We start from the raw sequence: 13,602 nt of genomic DNA on the forward strand, positions 1-13,602 counted from the left end.
CAAGTCGAATCTGGAGGATCCTTCCCCTTGGAGAATTATCTAGTCAGATTCCAGAATTTGGAAATGAAGTTACAAAATCTGGATTGGATGTTGGTCTTTCTTAAATGATACAATGTTGTTTTAATGTAAGCCTGGTTTTATTATGAAAGGCAACAAAGTGGTATGGCACCAAACAGCAAATGGAATTCTCAATTGTCAAGTGGCTTTGGAGGTGTGTGGGCCTGAAACTTTGGTTACCTAGATATGAAATTAGTGTTTTGGAGGAATAGATGATGGTGCCTATTGGAAGAGTTGAAGGAAGATAGTATATGTGGTTGGGTTTCCTTGTCAAAGAACTCAAAAATAAACTCTGAAGGTAATATCTAAATGTTAAAGATGTAGGAAATTTATTATAATATAGGGTGTTGCTATATCTCTGCTAATGTAGGGGGAGTTACAAGATGCTTTGTGTGAAAAAGACAAGGGGCAGGTATTTAGCCTAGCAGTTCAGACACTGATTAATTCACCTGTTTCCCACATCAGAGTATCTGAGTTCAACTCCTGGCTTCAGCACCTAACTCCAGCTTCCTACTAATGCAGACCTGGTCCAGGCCTGACTGGGAATTTGTAGGGGAGCTCATCCTATCTCCCCCCATCTGTCGCACTTGTGGGTTTGTGTGTGTGTGTGTGTGTGATTCAGTACCTCTTATGAAAACATAAAGATATTAATATACATATGTCTTAGATTTTATGTAAATGAGGATACAATGGATTATTACATTCTTTGGCCATGCTATTGGTAGAAATTTCTTAGGTTGGAATTTGATTCAAAATACCATATAGATATTATGCATTGTCATATTGAAAAACATTATCTTTGTGGAAGAAAGCTTGAAGTCAGGTTGGGCTTCTAACCTCCATCCCCTCTTCTCCCTTACTCTTATTGAGAAGTGTCTGACTTCCTACAAACCTAGCAATCTTGGGAGCGCCTTTCAAAAAACTCAGGTACCTCAGCAATCTTGTTTTGGGGACAGGAGAGAGGTAGATTTGAGTGGTGAAAACCTATAACAAAAGTTTCAGGGCCAGTGTTGTAGCATAGCGGGTAAATCCTCACCTGCAATATTAACATCCCATATAGGTGCAGGTTTGGCCCCAGCTGCTCCACTTCTGATCTAGCTCCCTACTGGTGGCCTGGAAAAGCAGTGGAAGATGGCCAGAGTGTTTGGGCCCCTGCCACCCATGGGGGATACTCAAAAGAAGCTCCTGGCTCTTGGCTCCTGGCTGTGGCCTGGCCCAGCCCTGGCCATTGCAGCCATATAGGGAGTGAATCAGCAAATGGAATATATCTCTATCTCTCCCTCTTTGTCTCTTGGTAACTCTAACTTTCAAATAAGCAAATAATTTTTTTTTAAGTTTCTATGGTTATGTTATTGGTGAGAGGATATCTCAGACTCTTTCCATTGAATGAAATGGAAAATAATGAGCAATGGGCCTGACACTGGCACTGTTTGTGGTGCTGCAGCCCATATGGGCACCCATTCAAGTACTAGCTGCTCCTCTTCCAATCCAGCTCCCTGCTAATGTGCCTGGGAAAGCAGTGGAAGATGGCCCAAATGCTTGGGCTCCTCCACCCACATAGGAGACCCAAAAGAAGCTCCAGGCTCCTGGCTTTGGATCGACCCAGCTGCAACTGCTGTGGCTAATTGGAGAGTGAACCAGCAGATGGAAGAGCTCTCTCTCTGTATCTCCCTCTCCCTATAACTCTGCCTCTCAAATAAATAAATCTTAACAGATAAGAAGAGAGGAGGGGAGGGGAGGGAAGGGGAAGGGAGGGGGAGGAAGGGGAGAGGAGAGGGGAGGGGAGGGAAGCGAAGAGGAGGGGAGGGGAGAGGGGAGGGAAGAGGAGAGGAGAGGAGGGGAGAGAGGAGAGGAGAGGACAGGAGAGGAGAGGAGGGGAGAGGAGGGGAGAGGAGAGGAAAATAACCAGCAAGAATAATGTGTCCTGGCAAAGATCAAGGCAGAAAAAGCAGTTGCATGGTTCATAGTTCCTGAAGAAATGCAATGCATGTTGTCCCATTCCACCACATCCAAAGGAGTCTCTGCTTTCCCTTAGAAGAGTTGACACAAGCTCCTTCATCCCACCTCTACCAACCCCAACCAGACTGGAAGTTTCTGAGAAGAAAGTTCTTGTTTTACACAAAAACTGGCCCTGTTCTTTCCTCAGGGTGTGTGTTACCTCCGTGTATCCACCCTGCTAATTATAACAAATGGATCAAGATCTCTTTCCAATTGCACAGGCAGTGTCCTGTGGCTTCAAGCCTGAGTGTGCTCTCAAGGAACTAACCTTCTGCAGTGTGCATCTTTGGGAACCTGGAATCTGGAGCCTACACCCTGTAGATGGGAAGCTTCCTAAAGCCCCATTCCTTCTAAAGGAAACCCAATGTTTCCTGACTCTGTACATGCCAGTCTCGCCTCTTCTAGTGAAATCTTGTGAGGCCATTCCAAACCAAGTTTTCACCGGCTGCATGGTTCCTCCTCCTAATCACCATCTTGGGGCAGAACTTTCCTTGGTTTGTGGTGCAGTGGTAAGTGTGAGGTAATGGGACTTGCACGGACACCTAGGATCCATGGCTAAGCACTGCAAAGCATGATCTCTAAAGATAACTCATTTTTTGCTTTCTGATATTTTTCTCTCCTTTTCCTTACCTGCTGTGACTAAGAACTCTGTCATTAACCAGATCCTCTTGATTTGCTCCAAGTACAGACATTGTGCATGACCAGCCACAGCTCCGAATTGTTGTTCTGTCACTGGAAAACAAAAGGTTTTGGTCCATAAGCTAAGGCTTCTATTATGGAGAGGAATGATTTAGGATTCGGGAAGAGGGACTTAGGGTGAACTTAGGGAATGAAGTCTTCTTCTATGGGAACTGAGGTTTATTTCCTAAAGAAGATCATGATAATCTTTGCATTTGGATGCTAAAGAGAAAGGGGAAATTCAAAAAAAGAATTCACTTGTTAAGGCTGAAGTCATCATGTGGATGAGCTGAGTCACAAACAACCTTTGGCTTTTTCCTTAAGCCAGAAATGCTTAAAAACACTGACCCCCTTAAAACTATGAATTTTAGAGAAGTGATTAATTCCGCACAACTGAGAATTGATTTGTTCCAGGGAACATTTTCTACTCTCTTGTTTAAGGTTCATGGTAAACAGGCAAACCTTTTAGTCAGCGTATCCCAGAAGGAAGGGCAGTCCTTGGGAATACTGTTTCCTGGCTGTGACTATGAATAAAAAACCAAAGCAATGTAATCCTCCGCCTTGCGGCACCGGCACACCGGGTTCTAGTCCCGGTTGTGGTGCCGGATTCTAACCCGGTTGCCCCTCTTCCAGGCCAGCTCTCTGCTATGGCCCGGGAGTGCAGTGGAGGATGGCCCAAGTCCTTGGGCCCTGCACCCGCATGGGAGACCAGGAGAAGCACCTGGCTCCTGGCTTCGGATCAGCGAGATGCGCTGGCCGTGGCGGCCATTGGAGGGTGAACCAACGGCAAAAAGGAAGACCTTTCTCTCTGTCTCTCTCTCTCACTATCCACTCTGCCTGTCAAAATAAAAAATAAAACCAAAGCAATGAAGTACAAATCTTGCCTCTTGATCTCTGGTGTGCTTCCATACATTTATACTATAGCATCTATCCATGTGTGTGCTTTCAGCAGATATGTGCCTCTCCTTTATGTTCTAGAATACAGACCAGAGGTATTAACATTTGTTTAGTTGACTATACATTATATTGTAAATTCTGTATGTATAAACATAAAGGCTTTTGAAAGTGTCCCTACTGAAACCAAATATAGCAGTGATGTGCTGAGAAGGTTTGGTTGGGTCTTCCCATGCCAATTCTTCTACCCAAGAAGTCTTCTTGGAGCAAAATGCAAACTAACTGAGATCTGGAGGATCGCAATTTTCCCTTTATCCTGAGCCTCACCCAGAAAACGTGTGCAAATGTATAAACTATGAATATTCTTCATGCCCACTAGCCCAAAGACAATACAAGATATGAGGTGATCGTTTCTGTTCATGTCCTGTGGCTTTTCAAAGGAGTCCAGCACCAAGGGATGCCAAATGGTCTGTAGTGAAGCTGTAGCATCTTTAGTAGCAGGATTGAATGTGTTCACACCACCTGTGGCTCCAGCTGTGTGTCTAAAACAGCTATGGAGGGGTGGGTGTCTGGCATAGTGGTTGAGGCACCACTTTGGACCCCTGCTTCCCATCTCAGAGTGCCTGCATTACAATCCCAGCTGTACTCCAGATCCCAGCTTCTTACTCATGCATACCCTGAGAGTCGGCAGATGGATCAAATAGCTGAGTCCTTGTCACCCATGTAGGGCACCTAGACTGAGCTCCAGGCTCCTGGCTTTGGTATGGCATTAGCTGTTGCAGACATGTGAAGGAAGCAGTGGATGGGAGATCTGTCATCTCTCCCTTTCTCTCTCTCTCTCTCTGTGCCTTTCAATTAAATAAATTTTAAAATACAGACTTGATTAATCATAGGCTCCTTTCATGTTTCTTTATCTCTCTGGATTTTCATATTATGAAGTAGCTTGATTTATACTGTGGACTTGGAAACCAAGGCTAATAGAGGTTAAAACTTGGCTAACATCACACAGATATTGGATGACAGTGGGAGCTGAAACCAGTTCTTCTGAGCCCAAATTTCATTAGTCCATGGTAATTGTTAGTCCACACATAATTGGCATGTCATTAATATGTCATTTTCATGTGCTATCTGTGCTTGTTTTTCATTGTTAAAATCAACTGGACTCAGAACAATTGAATAAATTCTGTTTTGTGGTTATTATATAATCAAGAATGTTCATATTGGTCTATTTACTGAGGCACAAGAGGTAAGAACTTAGGCTCTTGGGAATAGGGGATTTGGGACTAAGAATCAGAAATGTACAGATTTCTAGGCCTGGTTCTAAAGAAGTGATATGACCTATATTTGTACCTTTTATCTAAATTTGACTGTTTTTTAATGTCACGATCAGTTTGCCCACAAAGCTTCTTTTCTGCTTTACAGGGATTTTTTGTGACCCTCCTCCTCCTATTGTGGATGGCCGAGTCAGTTACCATCCTGGCCCTGTACATGTGGGCACTGTTGTGAGGTACACTTGTCCCCCCACTTACCGTCTCATTGGAGAAAAAACGCTTTTTTGCACAACTAAAGACCAAGTGAAGGGAGTCTGGGACAGAGATGCTCCTGTATGTGAATATTACAATAAAAACTCGATTTGCCCTGAGCCCATAGTGCCTGGGGGATACAAAGTGAAAGGGACCAAGTCACCGTACATACATGGTGATCTTCTGGTATTTGCCTGTAAAGCCAACTTCACCATGAAAGGAAACAAATCTGTCTGGTGTCGAGCAAACAAGACCTGGGGGCCATCGGAACTGCCAACCTGCGAGAGTAGTGAGTATGGCTTTGCTGTGCGTCGTGTTACACCCTCCTAAGCAAGAACAGTATGGCTGTGTGAGCAATGCAGGTGGAGGGAGGAAATAAAGGAAGAGGTGGAAATTGTGGTTTCTGGGTTTTTCTGAGTTGTGGAGGAATAAAACTTCACTCAAAGAGCATCAGTGGAGTATAAGGGGAAAATGGAATTGAACGTATTAATCACTGAGTGGAATGAGCTCTACAAGTTCAAGGCCAGCTGTGGGAACTGTGTGGTTTTACATTATATATGTGAGTTATGTAAAATGAGAAATGTGCTATCTAATAGCATACCTGCACCCAAGGAGCTGGAAAATTTGTTAATCAACAGCTGTTGGTGATGAGGGATGCTGTGCACCCTGGGGCCTCCGTCAGTGTGTTCTGAAGTGATCTGCTTCTTCCCCACACTGCCTCCTGAGCCATCATGTTCCAAATCAAATGACTGAAAGCCAGGACTCCTGCAAATTACTCATTTCCTCACTTGATTTGGTTTATGGTGTGGCTATTTCAAGCATATAAATATAAGGCTTGCTGATACTAGACAAAAGTTATACCATCAAAATTAGGCATATATTTTATTAATAAAGAATAATATTGATCAATTTTAAGTGGATTAAAGAGCTGAGAAACTTTTGTCTTTGAAATATAATTCTATTAAATATATATGATATATATTAATTGATATATAGTCTTGGAGGTAGGAGATACTAAGATAGTAACAAATGGAGTGGCTATGGAAAATAATTACACTTTTACAAAGATGTAGGTAGACCTATCTACATTGGCATGGAAAGACATTGTGGACATACACACTATATAAGGAAAGGAAGAAAGGCATAGAAGGATGTATCTCAGTTACCCACAATGTATGTGTGTGTGTTTATCACACATGGAGTCCCAAAACACTTGGTTAGTGGTGACTGGAAGGATAACCCTGTAAATGATAACAATCTAATTTTGGAGCAGAGAAAAGATTTAATAATAGAGTGTGAAAATGGACTTTTTTGGGGTAATGTAATTCATATGGTATAACTAAAAATGAGAAAAATGTGCTGGTCATGGCAGAGAATAGAGGTCACTAAACAACATCTGTTTGATCTCTAAAAGGCTGAGTTGACAGCTACTGGTGACTGGTGACCATTGATCAGCTGCATTGATCAGCTGTCATGTATCTGGAGCTCTGTCCTAAATCAGCACCCAGATTGTCAAGGATGTATCATCTGATGACATTTTTCCTGTATAAAGATTTCCCTCTAGAGTGCCCACCACCTCACCAGATCCCCAATGGACATCACACAGTGGGGGATTGCTCCCATTGCGCCATTGCCCCAGGATTGTCTGTGACTTACAGCTGTGACCCTGGCTACTTGCTTGTTGGAGAAGAGACTATTAAGTGTTTGTCTTCAGGAGACTGGAGTGCTGACACTCCCACATGTAAAGGTACCCTAAATTGTCCATCTATTGTAAGGATTTGAGCTGTCTTGTTTGCCATGCTTTGCTCATTAATGGTTGTTTATTTAGAGGCACAATGTGAACCTCCAAAACAGTTGCTCAACGGGAAGATCAAACAGCCTCCAAGTCTTTGGCCTGGTGCAACTGTGAACATTTCTTGCAATGAAGGGTGAGTATCCAGAGGGAATGAGAGTTAATTCACTTGGCTTGTATTTGCATGGTACGGACTATGAAACTGCCGAAGACTCTTCTGTACAGGTCTAAGGACAGCCTGGTGTGAGGTTGTGAGAGGTTGTGCTGATAGAAAGAGCAGGCACACACACATTAAATGCACTTGCCTTGGGTGTTTCAGTAGAGGCTGCTGCTCTTCAGTACAAGCTGCCAAGCAGTCCTGAATGGCAACCCTCTGTCTCTAGGTATCGATTAAAAGGCCAGCCGACCAGTCAGTGTGTGATTCTTGGACAGCGAGCTGTTTGGACCAAGATGCCTGTATGTGAGAGTAAGTAAGGCCTCCGTGGGTTGGTCAGAGGTTCAGCAGCACCCTGTGTTCTCAACTCTACTAAAAGCTTCCGGTGCCAATGCTATTGTTGCAACTCTTAGAGAACAAAGAACTGCTAGAGAGGGTCGACAGTCTTCACTGAAGCGCCCTTCAGTTACCCACTTATGCTCTGCTTCCTCAAGTCAAGCAGGTTTCTAGACTTTTCCTTCTCTGAAAGCAAAGCAGACTTTCTATTTTTTCTTCATTTTACAATTTTTCAACATTTTCCCCATTCACTTCAAATGTAGACATGACATACATACTCATATAAACCATTTTTCCTTGAAATCAGAGATATTAATATCACAGAGGGATTCAAGACAGTTATCATAGCATGGGGATAGAAGACTATATTGTCATTTAAATGGTATGTTCAGTGAAGCAAGATTTATAACTAAATTCCTATTGGTGCAACATCCACATAGTTTTTATACTTTATTTATTAGTTTCCCAACATTTACAGCAAAATGGATGGAACTGGAGATCATTACGCTTAGTGAAATAGGCCAATTCCAGGAGTGCAAAGCAAACTTTTTAAGTCATCTACCTCAGCCATATACATGAAGGAGGTTGTGGATTTGGTAAAAGAAACCAAGGATCAGCACAGTAGATTTACTCAGGAATGAAGTTTTTATGTCATACTTTTAGTTTAAATTGCATTAGCTGCCTCAATCGATTCATTACAGATTCAGATCTCTCTGATTTTGGAGTTGGGTGGGGAGAGTGGTGTTAAGCAAATCTAAGACTTCCTTTGTTTGCAGCACACCTGTGATCTTGTTATTTCTCTCTGTGATTTCTCTAGAAATTTTTTGCCCACGGCCGCCTCCTATTCACAATGGAAGACACATAGGCAGCTCTTCAGCCAGCGTTCCGTATGGAAGCATAGTCACTTATATTTGCGACCCAGGTCCAGAGAGAGGCGTGAACTTCATCCTTATTGGGGATCCCACTATCCGTTGCACAACTGACAGCCATGAGGCCGGGATCTGGAGTGGCCCTGCCCCACGCTGTGAACTTGATACTGCTGCCATTCAGTGTCCACATCCTCAGGTCCGAAGAGGCCGATTGTTAACTGGGCAGAAAGCCCGATATTCCTATAATGACACCGTGGTATTTGTTTGCATGTCTGACTTCACCTTGAAGGGCAGCCAGCGAATCCGATGCAGTGCCCAGGGCACGTGGGAGCCGCGGGTACCAGTCTGTGAAAAGGGTAGGTGTTGGGGCTGCTCTGTGGCATAGGAGGCTAGGCCTCACTCTGTGGTGCTGCCGCATCCCATATGGACACCGGTTCATGTTCTGGCTGCTCCACTTCTGATCCAGCTCTCTGCTGTGGCCTGGAAAAGCAGTAGAAGATGGCCCAAGCCCTTGGGCCCCTGCACCCGCATGGAAGATCTGGAAGAAGCTCCTGGCTCCTGGCTTCAGATCTACCATCTGGGGACTGAACCAGCAAATGAAAGACCTCTCTCTCTCTCTCTGTCTCTCCCTCTGTCTGTAACTCTGCCTCTTAATTAATAACTAAATAAAATCTTTTTTAAAAAAGAAAAGGGTAGGTGTCCCAGTACTCAAAATGGTGCTACTGATGCTCCTTCTTGACAAGGTAGAGGAAGAGGTTGTGGGCCTCAAGGAAGGCCTTTTCTAATTGCTGCTGCCCTCACATATACCAAATACTGTGAGCTCTGTGTAGGGGATCTATCAGCACGATCCCCTCCACCCCAGCCCTGCCCTCTCCCCCCCCCCCAGCACGTTTCATTTTGTGGGAATATGCTTGGGGAAAAATATTAGGGATCATTAAGTTGCCTGTTTCTTTGGAAGAAAAAAAAACTGGGAGAAAAATGCTTGTTGGTCTGAATGGTGAATCGTAGAAGCCCTCTTTCCAGGAGTACATCAGAATCTCCCATAAAAACACACATGATGATTCCTTAAGGTGGGGAGAGACAGGACAGGAGTCATAGCACCAAGTGGGAACAGAAGGGGACCTGCAGTGGCCCATGTGCAGGAAAGGACAAAAGACTGAGAGAAACTCATCTAAAGTTATTCAAAAACAGAGCTGTAAGATGCCCCCTGTATTATATAACTGCAACCAGAGTGGACTTGCAGTGTTGTTGGCAATTTCTGTGTCTGTTTCTTTCTGTTATTGCTTCCTTTACAAGTGTTTTGTTTTGTTTTGATTTTCCTTTCTCTTAGAATGCCAGGCCCCTCCTAAAATCCTCCATGGGCATAAGGAAGATACGCACTTGGCCCACTTTGACCCTGGAACATCTGTAAAGTATAGGTGTGACCCTGGCTATGTGCTTGTGGGAAAAGGATCCATACAGTGCACCTCTGAGGGGGAGTGGACACCCACTGCCCCACAATGCAAAGGTACCAAGCTTCAAATGTAGATGTTTTGCTGATTTTAAGCTGCCTTGAGTTGATTTCTTATCCTAGTCTCTCTCTTTTTTTTTTTTTTTAGTGGCGGAGTGTGATCCCATAGGAAATCAACTCTTTAAAAAACCCCAGGATGGATTTGTTAGACCAGATGTTAGCTCTTCTTGTGATGAAGGGTGAGTGAAGGCTGTGGCTGCCTGAACTGTGTGTGGCTTATCAGGCACACTGTGAGCTCCATGTAAGAGTTTATGCCAAAGGTCTTCCTTGTCACGTGATCTTTGAAGTGTCAGTCATTCTACACTTCTATGCATGGGAACTATGCCTGTGCAATAGATGGGTGGTGCTGAGGCTGGCTATACTTTTGTTGCTTTTGCTTTCTGTCCTGAAAGTGGTGAGTCTGCTCCGGGTTCTAGTCCCGGTCGGGGCACCGATCCTGTCCCGGTTGCCCCTCTTCCAGGCCAGCTCTCTGCTGTGGCCAGGGAGTGCAGTGGAGGATGGCCCAAGTGTTTGGGCTCTGCACCCCAGGGGAGACCAGGATAAGCACCTGGCTCCTGCCATCGGAACAGCGCGGTGCGCCGGCCGCAGCGCGCTACCGCGGCGGCCATTGGAGGGTGAACCAACGGCAAAAAAGGAAGACCTTTCTCTCTGTCTCTCTCTCTCACTGTCCACTCTGCCTGTCAAAAAAAAAAAAAAAGCTCTTGCTTGGTCTAGTGGTCACCAGATGGCCAAATGACTCTCTTGTCTCTAGGTACCAGCTAAGTGAGAGCGTCTATCAGCTATGTCAAGGTACAGTTCCTTGGTATATGGAGACTCGTCTTTGTAAAGGTGAGTAGCAAAAATGACAGAGGAGCTAAAATAATGTGAGATCTGTGTACATCCTGGGAGATTTCTTAGGTGATGCTATGGGAAGTAGAGTCTTAGATTCTATTAACTTTGTTGACAGAGGGGCATAGTTTTGCCACGTCTTCCTGTTGTCACCTTTTCCTACTTCAGTTTGTTAAGTTAAATGTATTTAAAGACTGATTCTCTTTTTTATTTACGGTTACAATAGTAATGACAGTAAAAAGTATATGAGACACTACCCTTCATTTGGGGGTTTATGGGAGTTTAGGGGATTGATGTCAGTTTGGAACTCAGATTCTGTTTCTGTTGCATAATAGCTGTATGACGTTGGGCAGTTGATATAACTTCTTTGAGCACTAGTCACTCATTTGTTAAGCTGGCACGGGACTACAGTCTAAATTTGCACAAGACAACATCCGTTTTGGTTGACAAAACTGCTTGGCACAAAGTAGGCCCAATCAACAGTAAATATTCTCAGTTAACCCTTACACTATCCTATCACTTGCACAGAGATGGCACCCAGAAAGTGGAATTCTATCCCCTATGCCTTTTATTCCCCTATTGAGTATTTAAAAACAATTATTTTTTTTAAATTAGCAACTGACTGCTGGGCCTTACTGCCTTATATGATATGGATTAGCATGTTAACGTGTTCACTTTTTAAAAATTCCTTTAAATATTTATTTATTTACTTGAAAGGGAGGGGGAGAGGAGAGAGAGAGTGAGAGATTTTTAAATATTTGTTTATTTATTTATTTGAAAGCCAGAGTTATAGAAAGAGAGGGAGAGACAAAGAGAGATATCTTCCATTCACTGGTTCACTCCCCAAATGGCCACAGTGGCCAGGGCTGGGCCAGGCTGAAGCCAAGAGCCAGGGGCTTCTTCTGGGCCTCTCACATAGGTGGCAAGGACCCAAACACTTGGGCCATCTCCTGCTGTTTTTTCTAGGCCATTAACAGGAAGCTGGCTGAGAAGTGGAGCAGCAGGGACACGAACTGATGTCCATCTGGGATAGGCAGCAGCTTTACCCTCTACACCACAATGCTGGCCCCAGCAGGTTCACTTTTAATAGATAGTTCATTCCTGTGACATCGGTTTAAATAGAATTCTACATACATCATGAGCTTTGATATAACTCACACCAAGTAAACTCACCCATACCCTCCAGAAAACAACAGGGGCATAGCCAGCTTTGTTTATCTTCTTTGGTGTCTAAAACTGCAGCAGAATTCTGTAGTATCTTTTCCTCTCTCCAGAGATCACCTGCTCTTCACCCCCTGCCATCTACAACGGGACACACACAGGGAGTCCCTCAGGAGATATTCCATATGGAACCACCATCACTTACACATGCAATCCTGGGCCTGAGACAGGAGTGCAATTCAGCCTCATTGGGGAGCCCACCATTCGCTGCACAAGTGATGATCAAAAGAGGGGCATCTGGAGTGGCCCTGCTCCTCTCTGCTCTCTCTCCACCCCTGATGTCCAGTGCTCACACGTCCACGTTGCAAATGCACACAGGATAGCTGGCAAGGAAGCCCCGTATTTCTACAATGATAGTGTGACATTCGAGTGTAACGCTGGATTTACTTTGAAGGGCAGTAGGCAGATTCGCTGCAAGGCCAATAACGTCTGGGATCCTGAAATACCAGTTTGTGAAAAAGGTAAAAACTCACTGGGGTGGGGAGTAGAAAGGTGCTACCTCTTCTTGTTTTGTATCTCCCACCCAAAGTCATGGAAAAAGACAAGGGGGCTTAGATTACTTTTGCATTTCTTCCACCCTGTAGTAGAATGCTCCAGATGTGTTGAGTGTGTTCTTTGTGTAAATGGTGGCTTGGATCTGGGACATATTCAGAGTAGATAATGAAAGGGTCTTTGTAAAGAGACCTACTTTCTTTAAAAGAACAGAAAAAAACTCAGTGATGAATTAGAGTTTCACAGCTGCAGAGGGTCTGTTGTTAAGTGTTGTATGCTTAGTGTGAGTAGAAATCTCTCTGCTAGTATTTATGTGGGGGGTCTTCAGGCTGCCAGCCACCTTCCGGGCTCCCACATGGTCAGCATTCGGGTGCAAGTATGGTCCTTTTTGTCTCTGGGATGAGTATAGACTATGCTTGTGACCCTGAGTACTTGCTTGTGTGAAACAAATCCATTCACTGTGTGTCTTTGGGAAGCTGGGAGTCCTTCTGTCCCATGCTGTGAAGGTACTTTCAGCCCTAGGGTTGTCTTTCCCTTGGGTATGAAGCATCTAGAACTAATTCCAACTTTGCCCCTCCAGAGGCATGCCGTCCTGTGACAGATCCTGAAGAATCTTTAGCTGATTTACGTGTGGAACTAGTTAATACGACCTGTCAAGATGGGTGAGTCTAAGCTGATCCATTCTGAGAAAGAAAGATCCTCTTGTTGGGTTGTGCATTAACTCCATCCTCAGCTTGCCTGAGTGACTCCCTTTGGAGGGTCTTCACTACTATACCCACAGAAAATGGGAAGTTCCAATGTCCCTAGACAGCATCCCTAACTTTTCAGTCTTTTTTTTTTTTTTTTTTTTGACATGGAAAGCACTGTCCTGCCAGTGACTCTAAGTCTAATGAGTTTTCTTATTTGGAGGACTGAGAATTTTCATATGTTTGTGGTTTGAAGAGGCTAGGTTGTAAAGACATGGTATTGGAAAGAAAATGTATCATAATCTTTCTGTCTAGGTACCATTTGGCTGAATATGTTTATCACAAGTGTCAGGATGTTGAGAAAGGAATCTGGCTCCAAAAGACTCCAGTTTGTGAAGGTAGGTTAGAAAAAACACTGACAGTGGCAGTAGGGGGTCAGACATCAGCCTCTGAATAGCTGACCACAACTATTTCAAATCCATGTGTCTCCCACCATGTAGGTAAGATGGGGAAATCTTTCAGTGTTGAGTCAGCACTGGCAAACAATGCTGTCAAGTAGGAACT

The 13,602-nt window shown here is 44.1% G+C and overlaps 1 protein-coding gene across 1 annotated transcript in view; it reads left to right on the top strand.

Annotated features, from left to right (window-relative positions):
- CR1 (complement C3b/C4b receptor 1 (Knops blood group)) overlaps positions 1 to 13,602 on the top strand; it is a 122,772-nt gene that overhangs the window by 14,463 nt on the left and 94,707 nt on the right. Inside the window, 11 exon segments of the mRNA XM_062210757.1 lie at positions 5,050 to 5,439; positions 6,703 to 6,897; positions 6,979 to 7,078; positions 7,326 to 7,408; positions 8,250 to 8,657; positions 9,632 to 9,808; positions 9,900 to 9,990; positions 10,563 to 10,639; positions 11,914 to 12,321; positions 12,933 to 13,014; positions 13,354 to 13,436. Of these exon segments, the coding sequence (XP_062066741.1) occupies positions 5,050 to 5,439; positions 6,703 to 6,897; positions 6,979 to 7,078; positions 7,326 to 7,408; positions 8,250 to 8,657; positions 9,632 to 9,808; positions 9,900 to 9,990; positions 10,563 to 10,639; positions 11,914 to 12,321; positions 12,933 to 13,014; positions 13,354 to 13,436 (2,094 nt within the window).

Source organism: Lepus europaeus, chromosome 14 (assembly GCF_033115175.1).
Source record: "Lepus europaeus isolate LE1 chromosome 14, mLepTim1.pri, whole genome shotgun sequence".
Classification (NCBI taxonomy): domain Eukaryota; kingdom Metazoa; phylum Chordata; class Mammalia; order Lagomorpha; family Leporidae; genus Lepus; species Lepus europaeus.